Raw genomic sequence first — 23,829 nt, forward strand, 5'->3', positions numbered from 1 at the left:
ATCCATAATCAAATCCATAATTAACATTGAAATAGAAAAGAACATAGAAAAATTAAAGAGAAAAGAAAGAACTAGTTGAAGCAATTGATCCGGGTCGCCACAAGCCGCTCTTCTAGCCTCCTCCTTTGTTTCTGTGGTTCCAATTCGAATAATCCCTAATTTTCACGAACCCTCACTATTTAAACCAATTCTCATCTTTAAAATTCGTGAAATTACGAAACTGCCCAAAAATCCCGTCACACGGGGTCCCCGTCGCGATCGGCAAAGCCCCGTCGCGACGGGTTAAACTTTGAAACTTCGAGATCCTCTGCGCCGGTTCCCGTCGCGATCGGCATGTTCCCGGGGCCGCGATCGGCATGTTCCCGGCCGCGACCGGCATGTTCCCGCCGATCGGAACAGAAATGACACAAACTTTGGTTTTTCTTCTCGATTCTTTCACCACTTTTCCTCAATTCTTGTACATACTTTCTTTAAACACCCAAGGACCTGAAACAAAAGAATCAAGCGTAAAATAGCCCTAAAACTAGAAACAAAGAGTGAAAACTAACTGAAAATACGACCCGAAACTTAGACTAATTTTAGCCTAACAGTGAGATTACTTGTAATTAAAAATATAAGATCTTAAAAACTATTCGAAATTCAAAAAACAATCGTGTCGATGGATCCTAGAATAACTAAAAAAAGCTCGAACCCGTTTATTAAAGGTATTATACACCACATACTGAAAATTTCTAATTTTTTTTATTTTTATACTGTGGGAAGGAATTTTTTTCAAAAATATTGTGTAAGTTTTATACTGTGTATTGTGTTAAGGTTCCATTGTTATTCTACTGTTATTTTTTAGTTGTTACACTGTTGTTTTTAGTTATTTTGTTTTGTGTTCTACTATTTGTTTTATAAAAATATTTTATTTTTAAAAAGATTTCCGTGTAATAATATTTTTGTAAAAATTAACTCAAATTTTAATATTTTTATAAATTTTCCTTTATTAAAAGTAGAAAAGGAAACACAAGAGAAATATTGAATTTGGTCTTAAAAAAAGTAATATCAATAATACCATTAAAAGTAAAAAGTGAAAATTATACGATTGTTTTTTATGTTAATAAAAATATGATTTTTTTTAAAAAAAGACTTGTTTTCTGAGTTTCCCTTCAAATTTTTCTTTGTAAGTCTGTGTTCCCATAGTTTTTGTCCGTATTTTTACAAATGATGAGTGAAAAGTAAAAACACATAATTATAAAAATTTCTCAAATGCAAATTCACACTGGATCAAGGAATGAAGATTGGGCCTCTACTTGGACATAGGAGTGAAATAATGAGCCCAATGGGTACACGTTGTCCCACTAAGCGCGTGAATAATGAGATGTGTTTTTCAGAAAAGGCAACAACCACGAACTAACCTCACTGATTCTCAAGTCTCAGCCTCAAGTTTAGTTAGTTACTATAGTCAGTAGTCTATAGTCTGCTAGAGTGCGTGGTCTTCGTGTTCGAGACACTTGTCGAATCATTTCTCAAACCCTAGCACGAAACCAAGAGAAACGAATGCCACAAAACCAAATCTTGGTTAGATGCTGCACACCCTGAGCTCGATTTCTCAATCCTCAATCGCCCTCCCATGGCCTATCTACCGCTGGAGGTAATAACCGACATACTCGCTCGTCTTCCTGTCAAGTCCCTCCTCTGTCTAAGGTGCGTTTGCAAACCATGGCGGTCCTTAATCGACAGCCTGGATTTCACTCATTTTCATATTTTGAAATCCGTAGAAACCAAATCCAATCTACGCCTAATTCTCAGAAAGGGTTTTCAGCTCTTCACCGTCGACCTCGATAATCCAAACGAGGCCGTCGAGCTTCCTCACCCGTTAATGTGTTACAGCAATGAAATCAAGATATTGGGTCTCTGCAACGGCTTGCTCTGTATCTGTAATGTGGCTGAGGATATAGCTCTTTGGAATCCATCAATTAAAACTCATCGGCTTTTGCCCTATTTGACCGCGGAGCGTGTTCGTGACCCGGCTCTGTGTCTGCGTGGCCCGAGAGTTTATGGGTTAGGTTACGACGCAGCTCTTGACGATTATAAGCTTGTGAGGGTTTCGCAGTATATTGGATTGAATAACCTGTCTTTTGAATCTGAGGTGAAGATATATAGTTTGAGAACGAATGAATGGAAGGGCATTCAAGATATGCCTTATGCACTTCGCTATACCAAGAAGATGGGTGTTCATGTCAATGGTTTCTTGCACTGGGTGGTGCTTCGGAAGCTAGAAATGGACGAAAATGAACTGGTTGTGGCTCTTGATGTTGTGGGAGAGTGTTACAAGGAAGTACCTTTGCCCGAGTCATTCAAGAATTTGTTTCTTCTGGATTTGGGGGTTTTAGATGGATGTCTCTGTATTGTGGCTGTTCATGAAGATATGGATATTGAGGTGTGGTTAATGAAAAACTATGGGGTCCAGGAATCTTGGACGAAGCTGGTTAATCTCAAGGCTTATAAACTTGTTAGGCCTTTGACTTCTTCCAAAGATGGCCAAGATATTCTGTTTGAAACTGACCACGATAAGCTTTTTATGTATAATTTGAAAAGTCAAAGAGTAAAAGATGTTAATATTTGTGGTGTGCCAGACTCCTTTGAGGCATTAGTTTGTGTCAGCAGCCTTGCTTCAGTCAATCCTAGTAGAAGGGCTAATGGCTTGAGCCAGGAAATAGAGGACCGATACAGAATGAGGTAAACGACAAGTTCTTCCCTATCTATATATTCTTACACTTTTTTTTAATATTAATTTGTGTTCTTAATTAATTTTACATTATATCATTATGTAATTTCAGTTCCTGTTCTGTTGCTCTTATCTCTTGATTAGCTGTGTATTGTTGGCTTGACTGATTTAATATATTCCTAATTTTGCAATTTCAATATTAAATTTGCTATAAGTTGCTTCTTTATGATTTTTTTTTTACAGGGATAATTTTCTTTCTGAGGGTTTCAAGTTGGTGCTTTAGAAAAAACCAGAAGAAGAAACTAAATAAGAGGGGAGATAAGGTATTTTGTAGAGTCTTACTGTCACAAAAAAGAAAAATAGATCATTGTTTCTTTTGACTTTTAAAGTTCATGATTATTACTTTAAGCATTCTAGTGCTCATGGAGATCTATAAACTCATTTTGACAACTCTGTTCATGGCAGGGCTGAATAACAAAGGATATTTGTGCTTGAGTGTTAAAGAGTGTTTACAGACATGGACATGGTGCAGATGAAGTTCAAATACACACATTTCATTTGTGCCTAAGATCGTATTTACATACAGAGTGAAAGTACGTTTGTAACATATCAAAAATTTAATGTTGTAATTTGCTTGTAAATTATGTCTCTGCACTCTAACCATGTATGAGTTTCTACTCAAAACTAACTCTACACATTTTATGTTTTCCTATGTTAAGTTTGATAATGATATACCCACTTAAGAATGTTATATTTCTTGGTGTTTTGCTTGAAGAAAAACAACTTGGTAATGTAATGGTGGGTTTCTTTCTCTTTCTACATTTTGGTTTGGTTCCCCTCCCTATCCTCATCTCAAATTTTTTGAGCTTCTTGCTTTGCATTATAAAAGTAATTTTAATATTTAATTCAATTTTGTCAATATTCACATCTCTCCACACTGCACGGTTCCAAATAAATTATTTGGTTTCCCTTTAAGATCATGTGTCATAATGGTCAATACACACAAGATCCAATAGAACAATTACTAGTATAGCGATTTCGATAACAGCAGTTATTCAAAACAGAAAAGTTAAGTACAAAATTAGACACGCCGTTTCACATTTTTTTCACAGTTTTGTAACTTTTTATTAGTATTAGATAAATAGGATATTCTTCTTCAGTTGTGTCTTAAGGTTCATTCATTGTATATTCAGAATTTCACACATGATGTTGGAGTTTGAATTTTTATATATTATTATTGAATTAATAGATTCAGTGGATATAATTTGTTTAGATTGTGATGGAATTGTGTGGGATACAGTATTTTGTTGAATTGTTGCATTTTTTTCGTTGGTCTAATAATAATATTGCTTTGTGAATGATGGTGTAAGCTTAAAGGCCTCTCATCTTATCGTGCATTTTGTTTTTCACAGGTCGTAACTCTTGTGGCAGGTTTCTCAGTTTAATGATAATTGGTATTTTCATTAAAAAAAAGTGGTAGTAGAATTTTGATATAGTTGGAAGCTTCTAATAACTAAATCTGAAAATAAAATTTGAGTTTTAGACTAAAATATGAAAATAACTTTTGGATGTTTTCTATGTTTTTCAAATGAGGGTAGCTTGGTTATCTTTTGTTTATTGGGATGCTAATCAAGTGGCACATGTGTTAGCTATTGAAGCTTTGATTAATAAAGTTAGTGCTATGTGAATTGAGTTTGTTCTTTTTGTGTGAGTTAAGCCTAATAGTGTGACTAGTCATTTTTTGTGTAATGTTGTTGAATGAATGAATTCTTTATCGAAAAAAAGAATGAATTCAAAAATTCTTCAAATATTATCTTTTTTATCTTAAGATTTTGTAACCCAACCAATTACAAATTTAATTTTTTAAAACTCAAAATTATTAAATTACACTATAACTAATCACATTTCTAATAATAATTTTTTTACATATAAAACTGAAATTTATATTTCCAAAACACTCTTTTAAAAAATATACATTTTAATTCACAAACCAATTATTTCCTAAATATAATACAGTGATGGGCTGTAACAGAAATGAAGAATGTTTGGGGAGATGAGATAGAGGATGCTTATCGGTCTTTGATAACATATTAACATATGATGAGTAAACCAATGAGCTATAAATTACATAAATAAAATAATATATTTTAGAAATTATGGTACAATCAATGTAATTATCAATTAAGAAGAATTTAACCACAAATTTATATTTTTTTTGGAACAAAATTAATGGAAAGAAGGATTGCTTTTTCCGGAAATATTTGTAGAATGAGAATTACCAAATTTCCCAAATCAGATTTTTTTAATTGTATTTATATTTAGTTACTCGATCTATCCAAATTTATGTTACTATATATATGTATATAAATTGGAAATGGAATCACATTTATTATTTTTAACATTTCTCAAACAAACAAAAAAAAAATTCCTATTAAAATAGGAATGCCTCAAAGATAGAAAGCGTGTTTATATTATTATACAACAAATTTTAATTTTTTTGGTGAGAGAAAACAAATTTTAATTTTAACAAATAATTTAGTAACTGTGTTAAGGTATAAAAAATAATATAAAAATTGTGAAGAAAGTGATTAATTAAGAGTGCAACTGTAAAATGAAATCTTACCTGTATTTTGAATCTCCCAAAAATATCACCAAACAGAATCTTAAAATAATAATAATTAAAAATAAATAAATATTAAGAGAGAAGACAGACATATCTACGTGTATATTGATAATCACAGCCCTAATTTGACCATATATATTAAAAATAGGGATTACTGTAACGCCGCGTCACCTTCATTTTGCTACGACCTTATTCACCACCATCACCATGGGTATGGGCGGGAAGACCTTAATCATCCCTATCACCAATAAGCTTCTACTAATCATAACCTCTCTCTTTCTCTTCGTCTTACTCTCTCTTCATCTCTCTCGCCACCATATCTTAGTAACCACTCACCTTGATTTTCCCTATACTACCACCTCCAAACTCAACGTAGCCGCCACCCCCAAATACAACGCCGCCGCCGAAGAAGAAGAAAATGAATCTCAACCCATCCTTAGAAACGTCAGTTCACCGCTTCATCACCACTCCGTTCTCCTTCCTGAATGGGAGGTTTTGCTCATCGTCCCAGGCCCTGTCAATAAAGAAACAATCGATTTATTCGCAGATTACATCTGTCTATTCCAGAACAACGCCACCTCTCCGGCCACCTTTTCCGGAGCATTGTCCAACGATCGATTCGCTTTCAAGTGTTCTATGCCTAATAGTGTTCGACGTCTTCGTCCGTTCCTTCAGCCTATTATGATGACTAAGTCATCGGAGAAAGAGTCGGCGGCAATCGTTAAAATGCCGGAGCTTTATAGATGGAATTTTCTCGTTTACGAATCTTTTTCGACGGAAAACGATGTCGTTTTATTCGCTAAAGGGATTAATAATCGTCAATGGATTAGCCGTTCGCCTAGAGAGTTTAATTGCGTGTTTTATCACGACTCTTCGAAAACTGTGGCGTTTAAAACCGCCGTTACGAGCTCCGCACAAGAGGTTTTCAGATGCCCTCACCCGAACATAACGGCGCCGTTTAATTCTAACGACGATTACGATGATGAAGACAACGGTGAATTAAAAATCAAAGTCTCTATCGAAATCATCAGTGAGAATAATTTGGTGGTTCCTTCCGTAGCGTATTACGGGCCACGTCAGATTCCACAGTCAAAGTCAAAGTCTGAGTTGTGCGCGTCCACCATGGTGTATAATGCAGGTAAGTTTTTGAAAGAGTGGGTTGTGTACCATTCCAAAATTGGGGTGGACAAGTTTATATTATACGACAACGACAGTAATGATAATATTAAAAGCGTCGTTGAAGAGTTAAACGACGAAGGATTCGATGTAACGACAATATTTTGGGTTTGGCCTAAATCTCAAGAAGCAGGGTTCTCCCACAGCGCGATCAAGAGTAAGGATTTGTGCAATTGGATGATGTTCGTTGATGTGGATGAATTTATTTACTCACCATCATGGTTCAATTTCTCAAAACCATCTAAATCAATGTTACAATCTCTACTCCCAACATTCTCACCATCTGCTGAACCTAATTATATTGGTCAAATCTCTATTAGATGTAACGAATTCGGTCCATCCAGCCAACGGTCCCACCCACCAGAGGGTGTGACTCAAGGGTACACGTGTCGTAGATCTGTGGAGCAAAGACACAAGTCTATTGTGCTACTGGATGCAGTGAATACCTCCCTACTCAATGCAATTCACCATTTTAAAATGAAGGATCGGTACAAGACTGTGACAATGAGCCTCAACAGAGCTGTGGTGAACCACTACAAGTACCAAGCTTGGAGTGAGTTTCAGAACAAGTTTAGGAGAAGGGTTTCGACATACGTTGTTGATTGGAAGGAGAAGGCTAATCTAGCCTCTAATGATCGGACACCTGGGTTAGGGTTCGAGGCCGTTGAGCCAAAAGCTTGGGACCAAAAGTTTTGTGAGGTTAAGGATGAGAGGTTGAAATTGGTTACTAGAAAATGGTTTGGATCTCCAACATCAGATGGCTATAAATTGGTTTGGCAGACATGAAACTAGTCCTAGAAGAGGATTAATTATGATTTGTACGTAGGGAATATTTATTTTAATATCTTCTTTTTTCTTAAGAAAAACATAATTGAATTAGTTAGGATTATTAGAAAATTGAGAAGGTTGAAAAGGGACTGTCTAGTTTTGAATTTAGATTGCTTGTATGGATTGGTTGCCATATTTTGTAGCGGGGAGGGGAATTAGGAATTCCATGGTATTTTTATTATTTACTATTTCTTTTGTGTAAGTAAGTAATTAATTCATTATTATTCCAACTTCTTAATATTTTTATTTTTTAATCACAAAAATAAAAATAAAAATACATTTTATATAATCACTCTTGTTTTTTAATTTTAAAAATAGAAATTTGTAAAGTTCATTTTCATATTTATTTTTTTATTTTATTTAAGACGGTTCAGTACTAGGCTCTGCATCAGATTTGGGTTCGAATCTTGTTAAAGTCTAAAATATTAATTAATAAAATCTGTTTAGAAAAATATTAAAAGTAAATTTTTTTAAAAAATTTTGATGTTTAATTAAAAAGTAAAAATATTTTTACAAAGCATAATTTTAAAAAAATATTTTTATTTTTATAATTTTAAAAATAAAAAACTAATTAAAAAAATATCACCGTAATTTTATTTTTTTTACAAATATTATTAGAATAATTCTTGTTTTCAAAAATTAATTGCTTGGCAATGGTATTATGACCCTTTAATACTCATTGTAAAATATAATAAAGGGTAATCTTTTTTAAAAAATAAAACACAGCTATATTTAATTAGGATTTTTACCTCTAAACTTTAAGATATAAGAGCTTCTTAGGATACTAAAATTTTAAAAATAGTAGAGTTTAGACACAAAATTGCTCCAATAAAACACTAAATGCTATCTTTTATATGTGAAAATCTATAGACTATAGTGTGGGACACTATAAACTACACCAAATTTTCGTTTTCATTTTTTAACATTAAAATAATATGTTTACGATTAAATTTTTATATTTATATACACTATAGACTACACCCAATTTTCTTTTTTATTTTATTGTAATTTTTAATATTGTAGTTAGAATTAGAAAAAAATTTAATGTTGAAATAATATTTTTTTACTGTTGATATAACACTAAATTTAAATTTTTTTAGAGTTGCTCTAATAAATTATGCCCACTGAACTTATGCTCCCCTTCATAACTACGCACTTATTAAAAGAAATTGATAAGACATTGGGTGAGGAGCACAGACTTAACGTGTACCCATTTACAGAATAATAGTACTACTACATTTGAGACAAGGCTTGTTGCGCACTCCATCGCTACTCCTCAACAACCAACACCAATGACGAGCCTCCCGTCGGAGATCATCACCGACATACTTGTCCGACTCTCCGTCAAGGATCTCCTTCGCTACAGGAGCGTATCCAAGCCATGGTGCTCCTTGATTGACAGCCCCGATTTCGTCAAAAGCCACCTCAAGCACTCCACCGATACCTATTCCAACACTGGCCTGATTATCAGAGGTTACGATCTCAACTGGGTTGACCTCCATAATCTTAACTCCTCTGAGAAACTTATTCATCCTCTCGATTTAAACGGCGGTATGGGTGCAGATGTCTTGGGATCATGCAATGGCTTACTTGCCCTAATTAATATCGATGACGATATTGCTTTGTGGAACCCATTCACTAAAAGGTACAGAATCTTACCCATTGCTGAGATTGAATTTCCGACCCACGGCTTTACTTTTTGTCAATATATCATTTACGGATTTGGGTATGACCCTATTAACGATGATTACAAGTTGATAAGGTTGATTCAGTTTTATGGAAAAGATCATGACTCTTTTGACTCTGAGGTTAAGGTTTATAGCCTCAAAGCCAAAACATGGAGAAGGATTAAGGACTTTCCTTATTACCTTCGATATAAGCGTGTGTATGGTGTTCTTGCTAGTAATGCTTTACACTGGGTTGTGTCCCGAAAGCCAGAATCTGATGTTTCCAACTTAATTGGGGCTATTGATCTTGTGAGTGAGGAATACTATGTGGTGCCTCAACCTGATTATGTGGATGGTGATTTTCACATGAATTTGAATGTCTTAGGAGATTGCCTTTGTCTGATTGCTAATTACACCTCTAACCCAACCAATGAATACTGGGAGTACTGCAAGGCCGATCGTGTTGACATATGGGTGATGAAAGAATATGGGGTGAAGGAGTCTTGGACTAAGTTGTATTCTGTGGTACAATCAGATGTGATGAGCTCTTTCAGTTTTGTGATCCCAGTTGCGTATTTGAAGAATAGTGGTGACCAGAAAATTCTGATGAATCAGAACTCCAAAAAGTTTATTTCATATGATTTGGGAAGGAATAAGGCTGATGATGTGATGATTCCTCATGTGCCTGACTACTATGAAGTGTGGGTGTGCTTGCAAAGCCTTGTTGGACTTGGTGGTAAGGATGGGGAAATTTCTGCTAAGAAGGCAGAGAAGCGTAGGAAGAGGAGGCTGAAAAAGGAGTTGAAGCGTAAGAAGGCAGAAGAAGCTGCTAAAACCAAGGACAAAAGGTAAGCTTACTTATTTCTTCTTCTTCTTCTTTATCTTTTGTCCATAATAACATAATTATCTATTTATTGCACACAGACATAGTTGTAATTTCTTTTAAGTTCAATTCCAAAAGCTATCCTTGTGCTATATATGATATAGGTGGTTGAGAAATTTATTGTTATTTAACTTTGATTAATTTACTTTATGTATTATATTTCTAATTTTTTTCCCTTTAAACTACTGCATTCTGTTTATGATACAGATTTCCATATGTATAATATATATTGAGAGAAGGTAAATGTTTGAAATCTGATATGTGAATATTGCATGCTAATCTTATTGCAATTACATACATTATTGTTCCTTGCTTTGAAATTGAGCAGGGATGATTTCCTGTCGAAGGGATTCAAACTGGTGCTTTAACTGGATGGAGGCAGAGGTATATATATCATGTGTAGGTATATATATATGTTATGTTTTTTTTTAAATAAATTTTGTTACTTTGTTAGAGATGGTTCTTCTTCTGTAGTAATATATACAATAAGCATACTATTTTCTAAAGCTATGTTCTTAATGGCTTGCAATATTTTATTCTTATTTTTATTTTTTTTTCTCTCATTCTCTAACTTTGCTTTCTCCAATCTATCCTCGGATTTTGATGTATTTATATTTTTCCTTTTTTTTCAGGGGACTGATTAGGATTAGCTCGATGTTTAGTCTAGAGATGGAATCGTGTTCAACTTTGCATGTATTTTGGTAAACTCTTTTTTTTGACAAAGTGGCCATATGCTATTAGTTTTAAAGTAGGATTTAGTGTACCCTTCAAAAAAAAAAAAGAAAGATATTTGGTGATGCAGTGGTGTTTACTTGTGATGGAACAGTGCCCAACTTTGCATCTCATGTTTTGGAAGTTTAGCCATGCATGTTAAAATACTTTATGCATTTCATGTTTTGATCATTGACAAAGCGCTCACAACGTGTAAAAGTAGACACATTTGATAGTAAATGAAAAATCAACAAACACATCAATTTAATTTGTCTATCTTCTGAACGCACAAAGTGGCCAGGTGTAACAGTCAACATCTATATAAGGGATCTACAAAGGATGGAAAAGCATTTTAACTTAACGCACAGTAAATATGTGAAACCATTTTATAATAATTGTGATACAAGGAGGCACTAGTTTCTCTTTTCTTTATTTTTTTCAGAATGGAGGGGATAAGTTTTAATTTATTCATAATAATAGTTATTGTGTATAGGCTCATGGTTTGATCGGAATTAATTTGTATTAGTTTAGTTTAGAATAGGATTAAGTGTTTAATAATTTTTGTTTGTGGTAAAAAGTGTAGTGATGTTGATGGGCACTTGTTGGTTTAGTAGATGAGAATAGTTTACTTAGAAGAGATTATTGTATGTAGAAAATGGTAAGGTTTATGGATTGTTTGTAGTTTTTGGCTTTTGGATGTTGTGTTAGGGCATGCTTTAAATACACTCCTTTTGTTTAAATAGGGAGTGATTAAAAAAAATAAACTCCAATCATACAAAAAAATAGCTCTCTATAATAAAGAATAAATAGGGAATTTCTAAGTTTGTGCACAACTAATTTATTGGATGACAAATATGTATTAAGCACGTCTTAGAAAAATTTAAAAGTAAACTAGCAAAAACTTCTAATAAAGCCCAAATATAGAATGAAAATTGCAAAGAAAAAGCAACATTTCAAAGTTGAATATCCCTATTCAAAAGAGTTGAGTGGAAGTTTTAAGCCCAAGCGATCAATTCAACTCCACCGTAAGAGTTCTAATTTCGACCTGGATAAATGTAACATTTCCTACAAAACCAACATAACATATAATAAGGTCGAAATTCCACCCACTAAAAAAAAACAATAAAATGAAGCATGAGATTGAATTCAAGAAAATAGCAATAGTTATCTAATTAAATTAGAGTTATTTGATAAAAATAAAAATAAAAAAAAAATATATGGTGTAATTATAAAACATTACTATTTTAGATGATTTATGTCATGGGAAATTTTATTTACACCCCAAAAAGTTCTAAAGGCACCCCATTTTGATAATTTTTATTTTATATAAAATTTATATTTTTAATTGTACTACTTTTTTTTAACTTTTTTCTTTCAATTCATATTCTTAAAAAATATACCTATCAAACAAAAATAAAGTGTATTTTAAATATTATGATAAAAAAATTAAAATAAAAAATTATGTGACATTTTTTAAGAAAAAAAAAATACACATGAGTTAGAAAAAATTATGAAAATGAAATCAAAATAAGTATTGAAATTAACATAAAATAATGTGAAGAAAAAATTTTAAAAAAATATTAAGAGTAATTTTTAAAAATTATTTAAGTTTATATTTTTTTTAATAATGGGGTGTATTTATAAGTTTAAGGGGTGCAAATAGAGCTCCCCTTATGTCATTTCTTATATATAAGAATTTTTTACTGTTATACCCTCCTAAGTCTAAGTCTTAATTATCATTTTACATATGTTTAACCCTCTAAGCTCAAATTTTGGTAGTAAAACTTTCTAAACTATTAAATTATTAACAAATTTAAGATATCATTTATTTACCACAATTAACTATTAACATGAATTGCTTATGCAAACAGTCTTATACACGTGGTACATTATAGGGTAAATACCATTTTAGATCTTGTGTTTTGCAAAAGTTACCGATTAGACTCTATGTTTTGTTAAATGACAAAATGGATTCTGTATTTTCTAAAATAGTAAAAATAAGATTCTGAGCTTAATTTTTAATAATTTTTTTTCAACTTGAAGACAATTGCTAATACGAACAGATACAAACCAGTTTTGTCATACCACTTTCAGATCGGATTATAATTAAATTTCTTACAAAACCAAATCTGTTGCTGTTCGAGCCACCAAACAAATACCAAACTGCATCTCGTTAGAGAAAAGTGCTCCATCAAAATTAACTTTGATTGTAAGAAATTTTGGGGGGTCCAATGTTCTACATCTACCACATTTGGATAATTATCACTCGTAGTAGCAGAGTTCTATTTTTGAGCATTATATGTATCACTAAAGTTTAATTTTGCTAATAATGACAACACCTCGGTAACCTTGAGTTGTTTAGAGTTCCAGACCAGATTGTTTCGACCAACAAATCACGGCAGCCTCTAAGCACTCAGCTTTGTTCCAAGAGTTCAAACCCTCCTCAAACTAGCCTGCAAAGGTCATACAGCAGCAACTACCACTGGCACTTGAGACGCATTTCAGCAGTTTTGAGCAAAAGCACATCGTACCAAGACATGAATGACAGTTTCTGGAGTTGCTAAATAGAATGGACAAGAGGAAGTAATTAGCACATGCTTAATAGTTAGCTGAAACCTAGTTGGAAGATACTTCGTGGATACTCTCCACAAAAAGTTTTGAGCTTTGGGAGGAATCTTAAGGTGCCATAGTTTTCTCCAAAAACAAGAATTACTTGGTTGATTGGAGCTGTTTTTTAAATACATAATTATTATTGAACTCTTCAATAGAATAATCTAGTTTATTAATTTTATTATTACTCCGCTATAAATATGGAATTGTACTATTTGATAATATAAAATTATATTTGTATAATTCTTACTTTTAGTCCATTGATATAATCAATGTAAATAGTTTGCCCTCCAATTATTAGTTTATAATTAGAGTTGGTCAAAATTAATGTTTTACCTTTCTAATTATCCCTTGATTCCTTATGTATCATTAATTCAATGCAAACAGTTAATCTATAATCCAATTATAGATGTGGATCAAACTGTTAGCACTCCCAGAATTAACACTATAAGGGAGCTAATATTCTATCCTTTCAGAAAGCTTGGATTCTATTATGTATAATATGTTCCCAGCCACTCATGTTATAAAGCTCCTAAAATAAAAGTTGTAAGAATCATCTTCTCTGAGAAACTTTAACGAGTGAATCAAATAACTCAATGAACACAAACAACGGATCATTTATACTCAGGATTCAGATTGATTTACTAATAATCATTATTGTGATATGAATAACTCTTTCATGATAAACGACATGTTGATGAAAGATGTTATTTTATATCGGTGTAGTCATGTATAGGGGTGTTCATCCAATTCAATTCGTACTATTTTGCTCATAGTACATCCGATCTGCAATAAGTGCGGATTTCATATTTTTGGATCCAATCCAATTCACACAATAGCTTAAATCCAATCCAATCCAATCTGTAAAAGTGCAGATTGGATCGGTTATTTTGGATTGATTACTTTTTAACATTAAATTATTTAATATTTATTATTTTTTTTCACATAACTAACAACAAAATAAAATAACAAATAATAATTTTAAAAGAAGAAAAAAAAATGTATGTAAAACAATATGCATAATTTTATTTTAAATTATTTAATTTATTAAGTTCTGAAATATATTTGTATCTATATGTTAGATTTTTAAATTACTATTTTTTTACATAAAAATATTAATTGTATATGGATTGGATTGGATCGGTAACTTTTATATCTCAAACAACATACAATCCGCACAAGTGCGAATTTTGAATTTTTCAATCTAATCCAATTCGCACAAGTGCGAATATTCACACTTTGCAAATTGGATTGGATTGAATTCTGCGGATTGGATTGAGTATTTTATCAACTATAAGAAGACGAAAGAAGAGGGCATCCCGACCCATGGAACTTTGATCGGGGTTGGTGGAACTAGAGACAAGGAAGACCCATGATTTAGATTTGTCATTGCCTAGAGTCAGATTTGTTCATCCTCCAACGACATAGATCTAGATCTGTTGATCATTTGTGTTGTTAATGTTGAGAATCATGGGGTTCCATCTCAAAACCAATTGGCTATGAGTGGAGTAGCCCATGTTCTTTATATATGGCTCAATACTTTTACATTTAATCCATGTCATGCCATTTGCTCGCTTATTTTTGTTCGGATCTCAGGCGTCATTGCACCATCTGGATCTCGTGCGGCTGGCTAACCATCTGGATAGGTGTGGATCGAAAGCCCGCTAGGGATATGGCTCTGATACCATGTTGAGAATCATGGGGTTCCATCTCAAAACCAATTGACTATGAGTGGAGTAGCCCATGTTCTTTATATATGGCTCAATACTTTTACATTTAATCCATGTGGGACAATGTTCTCCAATAGTTAAATCTGATTCGTGGTTTTTTTTTAAGTTTTCTTTGCTTTTATTTTTTAGGCGTTGATTTGGATCCAACCAATCGATTGTCACACTCTGAGTCAGGAACTGACTTGATTAATCGAACCAGTTAAATCGATGGTAAAGACATCACGATTCAAGTGACTCTTCGAGTGGAAGTTCACAAGTGTCTTGAGATTTTTTGTACTTGCGCCTTGGGTGAAGCTAACAAATATTTTTGTCGAGCTTTGTGTGCTTAGCGAAAAAGTTCATAATTTCATTCAGGGAGGTAGTGGAAATGAGAAACAAATTTCTAGTTCAACTACTTCAAGGTGTGGTACCAATGTTAATGTGTCACATCTATAAATTATACACATAAACAATATGGTATATAGCACCCAAAAATTCTTCGGATATATACTTCAATTGTCAACCATAAAAAATAAATTCATATATAATAATACTTACCCCAATAGGACACTATCGAAGCGAAGGTACTTTCAAATGGGAAATTTGATTTTTTATGCTTACATTTGATTAAAAAAAAATTTCTAAACAAATAATAACTAATATTTGTAAAATATGACAATTTTTATGATATCCCTAAAATACCCCTATTTACATCACCTCATTTACACCATCGGACCACCCATCGGACCATCCATCGGGCCACCCCATCGGGCCACCATCGGACCACACATCGGGCCACCTATCGGACCCATCGGACTACCATCGGACCAAATCTGCTACCAATTTTTTTTTTTATGTTTTTGTGCATACAAAAGTAGCATCAGGTGACCATCGGACCACCATCGGACTACCATCGGACCCCATCGGACTACCAATTTTTTTTTTTTTTTATGTTTTTGCACTAAAAAAAAGTATGGAAAATTTGAGAGGGGTATTTTTGGATTTTAGATAAAGTGGTCATATATTTTCAATGATGATATGTATTAGTTTAAAAATAAAATATTAGGTATATGTAAGTATAGAAAATCAAATTTCTCCTTTCAAATTTCAATCAAGAACCAGAACACACAACCCAAGCATCACCTTATCATTTTTAATTTTTTATCATCATCAAAAAGAATAAAATAAAAATAAAAACATCATTTATCATTTATTGGACGCTAGTGTAAGTGCACCAACTTACTGTGTACCCGTTTACACATTAATCCCTTTACCCATGAGACTTTGAGGCTTGTTGTATACGCCATCCATCCCTTCCGTTCCGTAGTTTCAAATCAAAACACAGTGCGACTCTTGCCTTGCCATATGACCCATTGACTCTTCCTATTCACCTCTTACCAAAGTAAATGACGACGAGCCTCCCATCGGAGATCATCGCCGACATACTTATTCGGCTCCCCGTCAAGGACCTCCTCCGCTACAGATGCGTATCCAAGCCATGGTGCTCCTTAATCGACAGCCCTGATTTCATCAAGCGCCACCTCAACCACTCCAAGGAAACCTACTCCAACGCCGGCTTGGTTCTTAACTGGAGCGACATATACTGGGTCGACCTTGATAATCTTAACTCCGTTGTGGAACTCAATCACCCAATCGATTTTGAGGGCGGTACCGAAGTTTTGGGCTCTTGCAATGGCTTACTTGTTCTGTTTAATTCGTATGATGATGTGGCTTTGTGGAACCCATTCACTAAAAGGTACAGGAACTTACCCAATACTGAGCTTGAATTTGCCGGCAAAGATTTTTGTATTTGTCAATATATAATTTACGGATTTGGGTATGACCCCATTCACGATGATTACAAGTTAATACGGTTGGTACAGTATATTGGGGATGAAGATGACTCTTTTGACTCTGAGGTTAAAGTTTATAGCCTAAAAACCAAATCATGGAAGAGGATCGAGGACTTTCCTTATTACCTTTGCTATAAGAATGCGTATGGTGTTCTTGTTGATAATGCTTTACATTGGGTTGTATCTAGGAAACCAGAATCTGATGTTTCCAACTTAATTGGTGCTTTTGATATTGTGAGTGAGGAGTACTATGTGGTGCCTCAACCTGATTTTGTGGATTGTGATTTTCACATGACCCTGAATGTCTTAGGAAGTTGCCTTTGCCTGATTGCTAATTACACCTCTGACCAATCTTCTTATTTTTGGGAAACCAAGGCGGATCGTATTGACATATGGGTAATGAAGGAATATGGGGTTAAAGAATCTTGGACTAAGCTGTATTCAATGGTGCAATCAGATGAGATAAGCTCTTTCGGTTATGTATACCCAGTTACATACTTGAAGCCTCGTGGTAATAAAATACTAATGGATCAGGATTCCAAAAAGTTTATTTTGTATGATTTGGAAAGGAATAAGGCTGAGAATGTGATGATTCCTGGTATGCCTAACCAATTTGACGAGTGTGTGTGCCTACAAAGCCTTGTTGGACTTGGTGGTAGGGATGGGGAAATCTCTGGAAAGAAGGCAGAGAAGCTTAGGAGGAAGAGGAAGCTTAAGAAGAAGCTGAAGCGTAAGGAGGAGGAAGTTGCTAAGAAGTAAGCCTGAGTTATCTTCTACCACTTTATGTTTTCTCCATAATAACTTAATCATCTATTTATTGCACACAGACATATATTATAATATAATATATAGTTGCTTCTTTGAATACCAAGAGTTGGGCCTTTTGGAACGTGGTTGAGAAATATAATATAACTAGGAAACAATACCGCGCTTTGCGCGGATTTTATAACATTTGAGAATTAAATTTTATATTTTGTTTGTAAATTTTATATATTTTTTTAAAAATATTTTTCAATTTTTATTTTAAAAGAAACATATATTATACTTGAAGTTATAATCCTCATTATTACTATTTAAAATTTAAAGTGCTACAACTTATTATAAAAATAAATAGCTACCTTTTCATCTGAATTATAACCCAAAAAAGTATGTTTCTCAACTATTAATGATGATAAACATTCCCAAACTATTCTCACTTTCTATCCTATATAAGAAATTTAATTTGACATATTTACAATAATTTACATATCATATATTTTTTTTATTTATTTTAATATAAGGATTTTAATTTGTATTTATTTTCAAAGTTATTTTTCTCAATCATAAAATTTATAAAATAAATTATATAGTAAAAAGAACTATATAAAATATACATATTTTTTTAAAAAAAAAAAAAGTCATTTAACCAAAAATTACATAAAAGGGGTAAAATTTTATATAATAACTCATTATTATCAGTATTTTTTTTTAATTATTTGAAAACAAAATATTATTAAACGATTGTGATTAATTTAAAATTTTACTAAAAATAATTAATAAATTACATGATACTAACATGATTTTATTTATTTTTTAAAATAAAAAAATTATAAATATTAATTTCTAAAAAAGTTTTATTAAAAGATTAATTTATTTTAAGTATATAATTAATTTAAGTCTAAAAATAAAAATTTTACATGTTAGTAACCTATTATAGCAGGTTATAAAAAAATATAACCATCATGGTTACAATTTTACTATTTTACTGTAACCATCACGGTTATATAGATAAAATAATTTTTAACCATCACGGTTATATAGATAAAATAATTTTTTTAAGCATTTTTTTTTAAAAAAAAAACTCTCACAATTTTTAAGCATTTTAAAAAAGAAGTCATAACTTATTTAATTTTCATATTTTCCATATTAATTGTAGAGATATGTGAGAAGATACATTTGGTGTGTTGATGGACCAATTAAATTTAATAAATTCCTCTATATTATTAAAACATACAAACTTTTTATATTTGATAATTTTCTTAGTTAAAGGCACTATCATTATATAAATAATAAGCTGAATTAATAAAATCTCAACACTTAATTAGCAAAACTAAAAATTTAATAATTTACGTTACATTTTATTAATTATAGAATATAAATGTAAGAAACTAAATTTACACAGATTAAATAATACGTAAATATCTCAATTATTCATTGAAGAATTGGAATGATATTCTTTAAATATCTTTATAAATAGAATAATTAGCTTTTTTAGTCCTTGTACTTATGACACTATACTATGATGCCCCTTAATTTATAAGTGTAGTTAAAAATACCCCTAAAATATATCAATTGGAATAGTATAATTCTTCTATCTAATTCTGTTAAAATTGACTAAAGTTGACTGTTAAATTAATAATGTGGCATTATACATAGATAGTAGTTGAAAAATTATATACCATTAGGAAAATAAATTACAAGTCATAAAAATTACAATCACAGGAAAAAAAAAATGAAAAATAACATCCCAAAAAATAGAATATCATTACCTTAATTTTCCAAAAATCTCATATTCTTTCTAGTGATATCCATCTCTTCAAATACTGTAGAATCCTAATTTTACACGTTTTTCTAATTTGAACTGCTAAAAAACGATTGGAATTATTTTAATAAAATTATTTTTATTAAATTTTTTTAAAAAGGTTATGAAATTATTTTTTAATCATCTTTCATTGTCAGTTATTATGCCACCTCATAGTCAATTTTCCCTCTAAAAAGAGATGAAATTACTACTCTATCCTTTGTTATAATACCACATCATCAATACAAACGGTATTTTTAAACAAAATAAACAGAAGGACTAAATGTATGCATATAAAATTATACAAGGACTATTTGTAACAAGCTGAATAGATTAAGGGGCATAATAGTATAGTGTCATAAGTACAGGGGGTAAAAAAGATAATTATTCTTATAAATATCTCTCAACCACAAATTAATATTTATACATATACACACAAATACTAATATAATATATATAATATAAGAGATCACGAATACCCAAATGATTGGTCAATCCTTACCTTTCACTATTTAGTCAGTCTCACTTCAATTTCAAAATTAAGAAAGAGGTCGAAAAAAAAAAAAAAAAAAGAGTGTACAATGTCTAGAAAAAATAAAAAATAGAAACAAAGAATACATAGATTTCATAAAATTTTATTGCTATATCTTTATATATTAAAAGTGCCTATCTAACGGCATTTCTTGGTTTAACATTTTGGTTTAACAGAATATACTTAAAAATAAAAGAATATTCTGTTAAATTTAACGATTAGGTTTGATCTCCCGTTAAAAAATAAACTCAATAATTAAACCCAAAAAATTAAATAATCTTTTAAATAAACAATCTTTTAAATATTAATAATCTCTTTTTAAATTAAAAAAATCATCTTAGCCACATATCTCTCTAACAAACCTATCTTGGGAGAATATTAATAATTTTTTTCTTTATTTTTTAAAAAAGAAAAATATAGATAAAATATCTAGAAAAGATAATATAAATTAAAAGAAGATTGATTGTGTTGGCTTAGAGATTTTTGGGCTTGGGCTTAAAAAAATAATAAAAAAAAGATGAAGTGGGTTGTAATTAGTATTTACCTTATATGTTTGTGCTTATTTTTAGTTTTATTTTTAATTTTACCACCAAGAGGAGAAGGTTGAAAAATATTAGAATATGAAAATATTATTGGTGCTTATTAGTAATTTGCAAAGAATGTGAAAGTCTATAAATATATAGTTGTGTAGCTATTATTAGATATGAAATGAGATAATAGAACTTTTTTCAATTGGAAGATTAATGTACATTTTACTATTAATAACATACATTATTATAACACAACTATGTTTTACTTACTAAATATACTGACACATATTTTATTTTTATAAAACAAATCGTTCAAATAATTATACTATTTTAATTATTAATTAAAATAAAAAACTAAAATATTAAATAAAACTAACACTACGTGGCTTGACACGTAACAATCACCTAGTATATATATATATATATATGTATAATTAGTTTATGAAAGAAAAATAGCCATCTCATTAAATTCTTAGGGCCGTAAGATCATAGGGGGTGGCTTTTTAAATTTCTATAGATTTATTAACCATCTTTTAATTTAATTCAAATGTAATATGTATATTAGTATAAAAATTGAAAAGTCACATATATATAATTAATCATCATTAAAGGAAAATAATATGTATATACTCTCGATCGTAAAATTATAAAAAAACAGGATACATTTTTTATATATACATATATAATATATTTATGTGTAAAAAAAATGTAATTTTTAATATTACAATAATAAATGTAATTTTTTAATATTTTAATAATAATTATTATTAATTATTTTTTAAAAAAAAATCTAAGAAATTATGGAAAAAAAAATGAGAAAGCAACGAAATAAAAAGAAAACTCACACACCATCTCGTGTCATGTCACCTCACTTAGTATCACAATTATAATAATATATTTTTTAAATATTTGAAGTAATAATAATACAATTTTTATATATATACATATATTTATGTGTATATATATGAAAAACAAAACTACGAACAAACCGAAACTACATTTATAACTTACTGAAAAAATTTCTTACCGAAACTACATTTATAACTTACTGAAAAAATTTCTTTTGTACCAGTCAAAAGGAAAAAATAAAGAATGAGAAATAAGAGTTGATGTTTAGATGAAAGGGTACATTTGAGGAGAGATTTCAATGGAGAAAAGATTAACCTGTGATTGTAGATGCATGTGTCATGTACTGAGACTCTATTTTGAGTTATTTAATCTTCAATACAGATAAAAGAATTGTCTTTCCTAAAAAAATTGTAGCAAAAATAAAAAATATATAAGAGCCATAAAATATATCATGATGAGTTAAGAAAAGAGAGAGAGAGAAAAAGAATAGATTTTTTTTTTTTTTTTTGAAATCAGAAAAAGAATAGATTGAGTTAGAGCACTTACTCGGTTTGAGTTTTTTTTAGTTATAGTATGTGTTATATATCTTGACAATATAAATATATATATTGAAGAAGCGGAAAAGATTGTTAGTAATATAAATAAAATATACAATGTATTGAATGATAGTAAATTTTAAAACTCAAACAAATTTAAATGGTATAATAGTTATAGAAACAATATTAAAATAATAATAACATTAAATAAAACCTAAAAGACATTATATTCATAATGAGGAAGAGAAATAGATGATATTAAATATATTAATGATAAAAAGTTATAACTGATAAAAATATATTAATGATATTAAATATATTAAATATATTAATATATTAAATAATTATCATATTTTTTTCAAATAAAAATTCAAAAAATCCACAAATTAGATAATTTAGAATATTAGAAGGAGAACTTGCCATGTCATCTTGATTAGCAAGGGAATTATATAAATATATAGATTTTTTGATAACTTGGCAATATTTTATTTTTATTCTTTGCTTAATATTTCTAATTTGTTATCTTAAAACTGCCCTATTCTTTATCATATAAAGAGAACAATTGAAAGAAGCTAGGTAGAGATGTAGCTGCTATATTGTTCAAGACTTGGTAGGTTTCCAATTGTCAACTCAACATGGTAGATGCTCAAAAATTAGTTCCTTAGTTTAGTTTAGTAGCTAATTAGTACTTCCCAATAGTAAATGTTTGAAACTTTGACATATCAATATTGCAAGCTAATCTTAATGCACTAATACTGACATTTTTTTCTGCTTTTATGTAGGGATGATTTCTTGTCGAAGGGATTCAAATTAGTGTTGTGAATGACGCTAGCGCTACAGGTATTGTTTATATTGTTTATTATTATTATTATTATTATTATTATTATTATTATTAATTTGTTAGAGATAGAATTTTTCTATTAGTTATAATATATCACATGCTCCTTTTAGAGCTATTTATTAATGATTCTTGGAGCTTTTATTTCATGCTTTCATTTTGCTTTTCTAATCTTATCTTCAGCATTTCTTTTCAGTTTCAGGGAACTATTCAGGGTTTAGTTGATGTGAATCATGTTCATATTTAAAAAACTTTGATAAATTTCCTCTATATATTATAGCTCTCATTTTTGCTCTGGAAACTAACTACACTTTTGTGTTTATCATACAAACCTCCATATATATTATATTGAAAGAAGGTTATTGTACATCTGTTCATTTCTCAATACTATCAAATTTAACTTAAAATACTAAATGCGTGAAGCTAGATATGTGTGAATTTTGCCTGCTAATCTTATTGCAATTACATACATTATTCCATGCTTTGAAATTGAGTAGGGATGATTTCCTGTCAAAGGGATTCAAACTGGTGCTGTAAATGGATGGAAGCACAGGTATATATATATGTTTGTTTATATTATTTTGTTACTTTGTTAGACATGGTTCTTTTTCTTTATTTTCTTTTTTAATTTCAGGGGACTGATCAGGATTAGTTCGATGTTTGAGTCTCGCATGGAGGAATCGTGTTCAACTTTGCATGTCATATTTTGGTAAACTCTTTTTTGACAAGGTGGCCATGTTAGTAGTTTTAAAGTAGGATTCAGTCTCCGTTTCAAAAAACAAAAGTAGGGTTCATTGATACAGTTGTGTGTACTCTGGGATGGATCATTGACCAGCTTTTCATGTCATGTTTTGGAAGCTTAGTGTTAAAATACTTTGAAACTAAAGTGCATTTCATATGTTTCGAATTTCATTCTCCATATAATTATATCACGTAGAATTACCTTTGCTTTAAATTCACAAAGCGCACACAACATGTGAAAGTAAACACGTATCATAGTAAATGAAAAATCAACGAACACATAAATTTTGCCTATGATCTATGTAACAGTAAATATATAAACAAGGGACTACAAAGGGTAGAAAAGCATTCTAATAACTGCTAATAATTATTGTGTAGGTTTTCCATATGATTTGATAATGTCCATGAAAACATGGCTTAAATTTTTTTTGTAAATATCATTTTGAGTCTTTCTCAGCAGCTATAAACAA

General features: G+C 30.8%; 4 protein-coding genes across 9 annotated transcripts; all 4 read left to right on the top strand.

The window, feature by feature from the left end:
* The first annotated feature begins 1,266 nt into the window (after nt 1–1,266).
* Nucleotides 1,267–3,532, top strand: LOC115707348 (F-box protein CPR1). Of its 2 annotated transcripts, XM_030635278.2 has the most exons (3): nt 1,267–2,724; nt 2,957–3,036; nt 3,179–3,532. In XM_030635278.2, exons 1-2 carry the CDS (start codon nt 1,616–1,618, stop codon nt 2,994–2,996), a joined length of 1,149 nt encoding a protein of 382 aa, XP_030491138.1. In that variant the 5' UTR covers nt 1,267–1,615; the 3' UTR covers nt 2,997–3,036; nt 3,179–3,532. The 2 variants fall into 2 exon arrangements, with proteins under 2 accessions (XP_030491138.1, XP_060972728.1); XM_061116745.1 differs by having other exon boundaries at nt 1,291–2,724; nt 2,957–3,532.
* A 1,688-nt stretch (nt 3,533–5,220) lies between these two features.
* Nucleotides 5,221–7,626, top strand: LOC115705075 (glycosyltransferase family 92 protein RCOM_0530710). Its single transcript, XM_030632313.2, has one exon. It carries the CDS (start codon nt 5,544–5,546, stop codon nt 7,296–7,298), a length of 1,755 nt encoding a protein of 584 aa, XP_030488173.2. The 5' UTR covers nt 5,221–5,543; the 3' UTR covers nt 7,299–7,626.
* An 870-nt stretch (nt 7,627–8,496) lies between these two features.
* LOC115704870 (F-box protein CPR1) lies at nt 8,497–10,877 on the top strand. 4 transcript variants are annotated; one of them, XR_009688170.1, is made up of 4 exons: nt 8,497–9,855; nt 10,098–10,129; nt 10,219–10,274; nt 10,523–10,877. XR_009688170.1 is itself a non-coding variant. In XM_030632079.2 (3 exons), the coding sequence occupies exons 1-2, from the start codon at nt 8,633–8,635 to the stop codon at nt 10,256–10,258; spliced, it is 1,263 nt and encodes a 420-aa protein (XP_030487939.1). In that variant the 5' UTR covers nt 8,498–8,632; the 3' UTR covers nt 10,259–10,293; nt 10,523–10,877. The 4 variants fall into 4 exon arrangements, 3 of the variants coding, with proteins under 3 accessions (XP_030487939.1, XP_060972746.1, XP_060972742.1); XM_030632079.2 differs by lacking the exon at nt 10,098–10,129 and having other exon boundaries at nt 8,498–9,855; nt 10,219–10,293; XM_061116763.1 differs by lacking the exon at nt 10,098–10,129 and having other exon boundaries at nt 8,498–9,855; nt 10,219–10,289.
* A 5,126-nt stretch (nt 10,878–16,003) lies between these two features.
* Nucleotides 16,004–23,525, top strand: LOC115708302 (F-box protein CPR1). Of its 2 annotated transcripts, XR_009688171.1 has the most exons (4): nt 16,004–17,528; nt 22,563–22,620; nt 23,116–23,171; nt 23,253–23,525. XR_009688171.1 is itself a non-coding variant. In XM_061116784.1 (2 exons), the coding sequence occupies exons 1-2, from the start codon at nt 16,327–16,329 to the stop codon at nt 22,600–22,602; spliced, it is 1,242 nt and encodes a 413-aa protein (XP_060972767.1). In that variant the 5' UTR covers nt 16,004–16,326; the 3' UTR covers nt 22,603–23,525. The 2 variants fall into 2 exon arrangements, 1 of the variants encoding a protein (XP_060972767.1); XM_061116784.1 differs by having other exon boundaries at nt 22,563–23,525.
* The last annotated feature ends 304 nt before the right edge of the window (nt 23,526–23,829 follow it).

This window comes from Cannabis sativa, chromosome 1 (genome assembly GCF_029168945.1).
Source record: "Cannabis sativa cultivar Pink pepper isolate KNU-18-1 chromosome 1, ASM2916894v1, whole genome shotgun sequence".
Classification (NCBI taxonomy): Eukaryota; Viridiplantae; Streptophyta; class Magnoliopsida; order Rosales; family Cannabaceae; genus Cannabis; species Cannabis sativa.

What these genes read in the sequence shown, in the direction of transcription:
- LOC115707348 (XM_030635278.2), top strand. Translation starts at nt 1,616, where the DNA reads ATGGCCTATCTACCGCTGGAGGTAATAACCGACATACTCGCTCGTCTT. An exon ending in GAGGACCGATACAGAATGAG is followed by an intron (nt 2,725 to 2,956) that starts GTAAACGACAAG and finishes TTTTTTTTACAG; the next exon opens with GGATAATTTTCTTTCTGAGG.
- LOC115705075 (XM_030632313.2), top strand. Translation starts at nt 5,544, where the DNA reads ATGGGTATGGGCGGGAAGACCTTAATCATCCCTATCACCAATAAGCTT.
- LOC115704870 (XM_030632079.2), top strand. Translation starts at nt 8,633, where the DNA reads ATGACGAGCCTCCCGTCGGAGATCATCACCGACATACTTGTCCGACTC. An exon ending in GCTAAAACCAAGGACAAAAG is followed by an intron (nt 9,856 to 10,218) that starts GTAAGCTTACTT and finishes GAAATTGAGCAG; the next exon opens with GGATGATTTCCTGTCGAAGG.
- LOC115708302 (XM_061116784.1), top strand. Translation starts at nt 16,327, where the DNA reads ATGACGACGAGCCTCCCATCGGAGATCATCGCCGACATACTTATTCGG. An exon ending in GAGGAGGAAGTTGCTAAGAA is followed by an intron (nt 17,529 to 22,562) that starts GTAAGCCTGAGT and finishes GCTTTTATGTAG; the next exon opens with GGATGATTTCTTGTCGAAGG.